Here is a 7,281-nt window from a genome sequence, read left to right on the forward strand (position 1 = left end):
AGGATTAAGAGGAAGTGAACGATTTAAACACACCCCGTGGAACTGTTTACAGTGTGTGTGTGTGTGTGTGTGTGGTGGGGGATCTAGCCTAAATTAAAAGAGATAGATCCACTTATGTTTCTGTTCGTCATGGTTTTTATCAAAAGACCAGGTTTCCAGGGTTGAAATACAATCATTCTAACTGTAGAAAAAAAAAAAAACACGTATGTACTCGTACTGCGTGTACTAGTTAAAGTACACCGAGTAAAACCAGGTGAGCTGGAATGAAAGAAGAAGGCAACGAAAGAGTTTTAAGCTCCGCCCCCTCGGTCCTCCTCATCTCCTCACCATCAGCCTCCGCCGCTCCTCCTCCCTCCTCTTCCTCTCCACCTTCTTCATCTTGTAATCCCACTTGGGGATCTGGAGGCGTTGGGAGCCGCCGCCCCGCCGCGGCCCCTCGGGGACGAAGGCCGGGGCCGGGGCCTTGCAGAGGCGGACCTTGGGCACCACGATGCCGGGCCTGACGCTGCTGCGCCGCAACATGTTGAGCGGCAGCAGGCTAGCTCGCCGTATGACCCGCGTGGACGTGGCGGCCACGCCGCTCAGCAGCTGCGGCTGGAGGCTGGCGCGCCGGTCCCTGACGCGCGGCACCAGCAGGACCCTGGAGTTCTGGAAGAACCTCTTGTAGTGGTTGAGCCTGTCCGGGCCCAGGCGCTTCAGCTCGGCCACCCGCTGCCTGCGGAGGATCTCCTGCACGGCGTGCCGTCGCTTCCCGACGCACGGCGGGCTGCCGGGGCACACGGTCCGGCACGCCGTGCCCACGAAAGGGCTGGCGACGCCGGTCGTGATCCTGACCATGTGCTCCAGGACGCCGTCCTCCACCGGCTTCACCTTGTTGGTGATGTAGAACCTGTACGGGCAGCAGGAGGAGAGGCCCATCAGCCGCCTCCAGCAGGGCTTCCGCTCGCGGGCCTGAGCCACCAGCTCCTGCAGGGGGGGGGGCAGTTAGCAACCGTTAGCAGTTAGCCGGAGGTGGCAAGATGTCAAATAAAGAGAGGCTAGGAAACCCTACATGCTGCGGAAAGCAAAGATCGTTAGCAACGGTGAGACCATTAGCAACGGTTAGCCTTTAGCGGCTGGTGGTGCGAACAGCTCAGAATAAAACGTCAAATGAAGAGATTCTAGGAGACCCTCCGTACTGCAGAAAGCTAAAACCATTAGCGACAGTTAGCTGTTAGGTGGTAGCCTAGGCGGCGGTCTCCAAATGAGACATCAAACAAAACGAGGCTAGGAAACCCTCCGTGCTGCGGAAAGCAAAGACCGTTAGCAACGGTGAGACCATTAGCAACGGTTAGCCTTTAGCGGCTGGTGGTGCGAACAGCTCAGAATAAAACGTCAAATAAAGAGATTCTAGGAGACCCTCCGTACTGCAGAAAGCTAAAAACTGTTAGTGACAGTTCAGCTGCCTGGCATCGGCAGCAGTCTCCAAATAAGACGTCAAATAAAGAGATTCCAGGAAACCCTACATGCTGCGGAAAGCAAAGATCGTTAGCAACGGTGAGACCATTAGCAACGGTTAGCCTTTAGCGGCTGGTGGTGTGAACACCTCTGAATAAGACGTCAAATGAGGAGATTCTAGGAGACCCTCCATGCTGCAGAAAGCTGAAAACTGTTAGCGACAGTTAGCTGTTAGGTGGCAGCGGCGCAAGCACCTCCAAATAAGACGTCAAATAAAGAGAGGCTAGGAGACCCTCTTTGCTGAGAGGAGCAAAGACCGTTAGAGACGGCGAGTCCGTTAGCAACAGTTAGCCAGTAGCTGGCGGTTGTGTAAGACCTCTGAATGAGACGTTAAATAAATAGAGGTTTGAAGATCCCCACAATGCTGCAGAGAACAACGATTGTTAGCAAAGGTCAGCTGGCACGTCACCTGCGAGTAAAACGTAAAATAAAGAGATACTCCGTGCTGCGGAGAGCATAGCATAGTGACAGTTAGCAACTGTTAGCTGTTAGGCGGAAGTGGCACAAGCACCTCTGAATAAGGCGTCAAATAAAGAGAGACAAGGAGATGCCTCCATGCTACAGAGAGCAAAGACCGTTAGCAACACTGAGATGGTTAGCGATAGTGAGACTGTTAGCGACCGAACACCTCTGAATGAGACTCTGAGAACATCTGAACTGCAGAGAGCAGAGACCTTTTGCGACAGTAAAACCATTAGCAACAGTTAGCCGTTAGGTGGCAGGGGCGCAAGCACCCCTGAATAAAACGTCAAATAAAGAGAGGCTAGGAGAGCTAACTGTTGCTGAGAGCAGAGACTGTTAGCAACAGTTAGCTGTTAGCAAGACGTCAAATAAATCGAGACGACCCCGCCTCGGTGCACGTTACCTCCAGCATGGGCCACTCCAGCGGGAAGGTGTCACAGAACTGCTCGGCGCAGGGCTTCTCCATCAGTCGTAGCATCAGGCCCGCCGTCTCGTGGCGCCCGGTGAAGAGGGCCCACTCCCGCGGCGTCATGCTCCGGCCGTGGTCGCGGGCCTGGATGTCGGAGCCTGAAATGCGGCACCTCTGTGAGCGATTGGACACCAAACACCACACGGTGCGCGTGTGTTTGTGTTTTACCGGCTAGCATTAGCGCCCTGACGCACTCGGCGCGTCCCTGCATGGCCGCCTTCATCAGCGCGGTAAAGCCGTGGCAGTTCCTCCTCTCGATGTCCAGCCCCGGGAAGTAGTTCAGCAGGTAGTTGGAGATCATCACATGACCTGTGGGTGTCCACCGCTGGGTTAGCTTTAGCTTTTAGCTTGGGTTGATACTTCTTCTGAGTACCGCGGCAAGAAATTCATCACCGTTACCAAAGGAGCGGTTGAGCGCTGTGTCTGATACCAGTGGCTTCTTTATGTTTGAAGATGACATCACTTCCTGCTGGTTGTCAGGGGGCGTGGTGTGCCGGGTTAGCTTTAGCTTTTAGCTTCACGTACTACTTCTTTTAACTATCACGGCAGGCAATTCACTGTTAGCCAAAGAAGGGACCGGGATTGTTAACATTGGGAGATGACATCACTTCCTGCCAGGAGGTATGGGTGCGTGGCGCACAGCACTGGATTAGCTTTAGCTTTTAGCTTCGGTTGAAACCTCTTCCAAGTACCGCGGAGAGCAATTCATCACCGTTAGCAAAGAAGTGGCCGAGCTCCGAGTCTTATACCAGCGGCTTCTTAATGTTGGAAGATGACATCACTTCCTGCTAGTCACCAGGGGACGTGGCGTGCCGCGTTGGGTTAGCTTTAGCTTTTCGTGTCACATGATACTTCTTGTAAGTACCATGGCAAGCAATTAATCACTGTTAGCTAAAGGGGAGACCAGGCGAGGGATTATATCACTTCCTGTACTGGATTAGCTTTAGCTTTTAGCTTCAGTTGATACTTCTACTTCGAACCGTGTCGAGTGATTCATCGCCGTTGACATCACTTCCTGCTCAGGGAAGCAGAGGGGGGGGGGGTCTCGACCTGTCAATCATATCCAGACCTCCAGCCATTCACCCTCTCCGATGGACGACGCCTCCACACAATAAGACAAAATAAAATCTGGTTCTCGCCCCGTTACCATGGTGACCAGGGTAAGAGCTAACAGAAGCCTACCTGCCTGCGCCGCCGTAATTAGCGCCGTGTTTCCCTCGTTGTCCTGCCAGTTGACGTCCACATACGGGCACTGGGAGAGCGCCATGACAACGTCCACGTAGCCGTGGTAACACGCCATGATCAGGCCAGACTGAAAGGCAAACACAGCGGGAAGGGGGGGGGGGGGGTTTAGACGCGGCGACAAATGTCGGAAAAGCGGCGCTTAGCGTTTGGGGGCGCTAGCTTCCTGACGTGCTCCCCTGTAGCACGTTAGCATGGACAGCCTTCAAAAGACACACACGGGGAAATGACGCGTTGCTTCGAAGATCTCCGTGCTTTTTTTAGATCTACGTCCATCGTTCCAGGCGAAAACCCCGACTCCCTCCCTGGACGCTCGCCGTGATGTCACTCAACAAGCCGTTCGCCAGGCGCCATCTGTCGCAGGAGGCTTAACCCAGATCCCTTGACCTCTACCGGGACGTGACCTTCAAGGTGCGCGGGGAGTCTTCATTTTCGGAGCGTAGACCTCCATAAACGTGAGCATGCTAATGCTAATGACGCTAGCGGAGAAAATCGTACCGCACAGATTTGGTTAAAAAAGGGGGCGGGGCTTGCCGGCTCTTACCCTCCTGTTCCTGTCGGTCTCGGCCACCTCCTCCTCGGTGACACCCTGGCGGATCATGATCTTGACGATGATGGCGTTGTTGTTGCAGCAGGCCGTGAAGAAGGAGAGCGGCCCGGGGCTGTCGGGGCTCGGCGAGCGGTAAATGTCCAACGGTACGGCGCCGTCCAGGGGGTAGAAGGAGTCGTCGGAGGCGACGCTCCTGGCGTCGGCGCGATCCGGCAGCGACTCGAAGTCCAGTTCCTCAAACTCCTGGTAGATGTCGTCCTCCTCCTCCCAGTAATTGTGCATGTAGTCGCCGTCGAACTCCTCGCCGTCGTCGTCCTCCTCGGCCGCGGTGACCGACATGACCGGCGCATCTTTGCTCGCCCGAAGCTCCGCCTCCTCCGGGGATCTTCTCCCGGCGACTCCATTCTCCAGAGGTTTGCCGCCGACGCCCCCTTCCTCCGTTAGCAACACCATTTAATCCTCGGCCCCTTCTCCGCTCCAATCCTAGGAGAACCTGGAGGAGAACCGAGAGTCCGGTGGCCCGAGGTGATAGTTCTTCCTCCTGCCGTGCAGAAGGCCGAGCCTCGCCATGCTTGCTGACCTACATCCACCTCAGACGTCCGGGATGAGCCGTCTCTTCCGGCACTCCTTCATTTTCAAACGAATCTTCTCGGAACACTCGAGTCCTCCAGAAGATCCGTCCGCTCTGGACACGTGACTCTTGCACAAGTTCTCCCCCTGTGCATGTTGGGCGTCAAATCGGTCGCGGGTTTTCCGTCAGGAGAAGTTGTCTTCTCCTGAAGTTGAGCGGGTCGTCGACGCAGAGCTGCCGGCGGCGCTAACAGCCCAGAGCGGCTAATCCAACGTTCCCCAGGCGGAGGAATGCTGGGCTTCTCCTGATAATGGACGGCAACGGGATGAGAGGCGGGTTCTTCAGCTGTAGGGTAATCCAGTTAGGCTCTCTCTCGCTCTCTCTCTCCATCTCTGGTCCTCCCTCTTCTTGAACGATGTCGGCTCAAAATCAGCGTCCACTTATCTAAATCATGGGAGACTCTGGAATCTCGCGTCTCTAGAAATATGTAAAACCAAACGGTGGCGTGATAGGTCGGCAGATGTTCTGGAGGGGTGAAGGAAGACTCCCGTGGGGAACGGAAGCCGGGCAGCAGGTCAGGATTCAGGTGAGAAAGGATTACGGCGGCTAGCAGTTTCTACGTTAGCTAGCTGAGACAGAACTCGGGGTCACACACGTGCACTCCTGATGGTTCAAGAAACCCCACTCCATAAACACATGGACCCGGGTGAGAAGGTCTGAACGTCCACCTCCGAGCCCCGGCGACCATCCATCAGCCTGACACTTCCAGTATTTATTTTTTTCCCTTCCGACCCAAGGTGGATTTTCCCGGGTGAAACGTCGCCGCGGTGATTGATTGGATCCGAAACGATGTCGCCAGACACCGATAGGAACATTCGCTGCAGAAACGAGAACTTTGCGGCAGCGGACCCGGATACCGAGGGTCCCCTGAGGGAGCAGGACATGTACTCTCACTCAATACTGTCATGAATCCAATAATTTAAACCTCCGTCAGTTTTTCGAACCCAAACTTAGGGTTCAAAGTTGGCGTTTGGGGCGAGAGGCGGGGCTTAACCCGGATGCGTCAGCTGTCAATGACCATTCGTCCTCATTAACGTCAAGGACAATTTCGGAGTCGTCAACGAAGCCGCCCACGGTTCCAGGACCGGTGGAGAAAGGCGAAGAACATGATAATGTGGGGTTTTCCAATGCATTTGACTTTGTCTTTGCAACAACCTGTCCTTCCTGAAGACGCCTCGCCGCTCTGTTTCAACAGCTTGAACCGCCGCTTACAACGGATACTGCAGAAACCAGAAGCCTATCACGGACTTATGCTAATCTGCAAGGGGGGAAACACACTCCGGCTGAGGCCGCTCGGGGTTTTGTCTGAAGTCTGGCGTTACGACAGGGAAAGCGGTGAGACTCAAAAGTGACACAGCTCTAATCTCCTCAGAGCTCCTTTAGTACGGAGAGGGGGAAGAGGGCGGAAGAAAAAAAGAAAAAAAAAAAACAGAAATCCGCAGTTTCATCCGTGTGGAAAAGTTCGCCCGGTCGCGTTTCGGGCGCGGCGAGGTCCTCGTTGGGAAGAATCAGTTTTAGATTTAGCCGGGGATCCTGTTTGAGATGGAAACGCTGCTAATCCGCGCCTGGCTTACCCAAGTTCTAAGACCGCGCATTACCTGGCAGGTAATTGGATTCGGCAGAAATAACCCCTACATCCTGTTTCCGAGAGCGGCGGCAGCGGCGAGCGCAGCAGATAGGCGCCTTTTTAAAATCGCGGCGGTTCGACGGCCATCTTTGAAAGACACACGGTGAGACGGAAGGGTCAAGATGTTTGGATTCAAGGGAGAAGCTCGGGAACTGCGGGTAGCCTCGGCGCCAAAAGCAGGTTCAGGAAATCCAAAACCTATTTAAAATCTAGTAAAAAAAAGGATATCAATTTAATGTAAAACATTGCTCACCTGGCGGCGTCTCATTGGTCTGTGAAGCTGAGGAGCCTAGCGGTTGGCATGGAGACGGCACCAAGACGGGTATGCTAAACGGTTGACGTTGCCCTCTGGAGCTCCGCATGCTTCACTTTGACCTGAAGTGTGTTTTTGGCGCCCCCTAGTGGCAGCAAAGGGAACTGTCAGTCGTGTGAACATCAGGAGTGGCTTCCCAGGGCGGAGATGTCTCCTTGAAGGTTTTATTTCCAATAGTCACGTTTTGTTATGCTAATCAAAGATGCTGAAGCTTATCGGGGACAAAGGGGTTTTAAATCCTGATAAAAAAAAACCCAAAGATTTGTGTGGATGACCTCACTGTCTGGCTCTTCTGTGGGATTCCCGATGTGATTCTAGACCAGTCTGGTGAGCGATTCTGGTGGATCCAGATGGTTCCTCTGGATCTTTCAGGTCTTTCTTCCAAATACTCCTCTGAATAAGTACGAGGGCCGGAAAGAAGATCCACCGGTAAATCCAGGTACTTCAACTCCGGGAACTCAGCTCCTTTTCCAGCTGAGGACTTGGGAGG

The 7,281-nt window shown here is 54.1% G+C and overlaps 1 protein-coding gene across 1 annotated transcript; it reads right to left on the reverse strand.

Annotated features, from left to right (window-relative positions):
- On the reverse strand, window positions 1-6,959 carry ankrd33bb (ankyrin repeat domain 33Bb). The gene is made up of 6 exons (XM_086172751.1): window positions 6,732-6,959; window positions 4,215-5,316; window positions 3,611-3,740; window positions 2,597-2,737; window positions 2,363-2,526; window positions 1-966 (listed from the first exon to the last, which is right to left on the reverse strand). Exons 2-6 carry the CDS (start codon window positions 4,671-4,673, stop codon window positions 316-318), a joined length of 1,545 nt encoding a protein of 514 aa, XP_086028877.1. The 5' UTR covers window positions 4,674-5,316; window positions 6,732-6,959; the 3' UTR covers window positions 1-315.
- Between the last annotated feature and the right edge of the window lie 322 nt (window positions 6,960-7,281).

The sequence above is a fragment of the Fistularia commersonii genome, chromosome 25 (genome assembly GCF_037954325.1).
Source record: "Fistularia commersonii isolate RoL2024-O1a breed Wild chromosome 25, RoL_Fcom_v1.0, whole genome shotgun sequence".
NCBI lineage: Eukaryota > Metazoa > Chordata > Actinopteri > Syngnathiformes > Fistulariidae > Fistularia > Fistularia commersonii.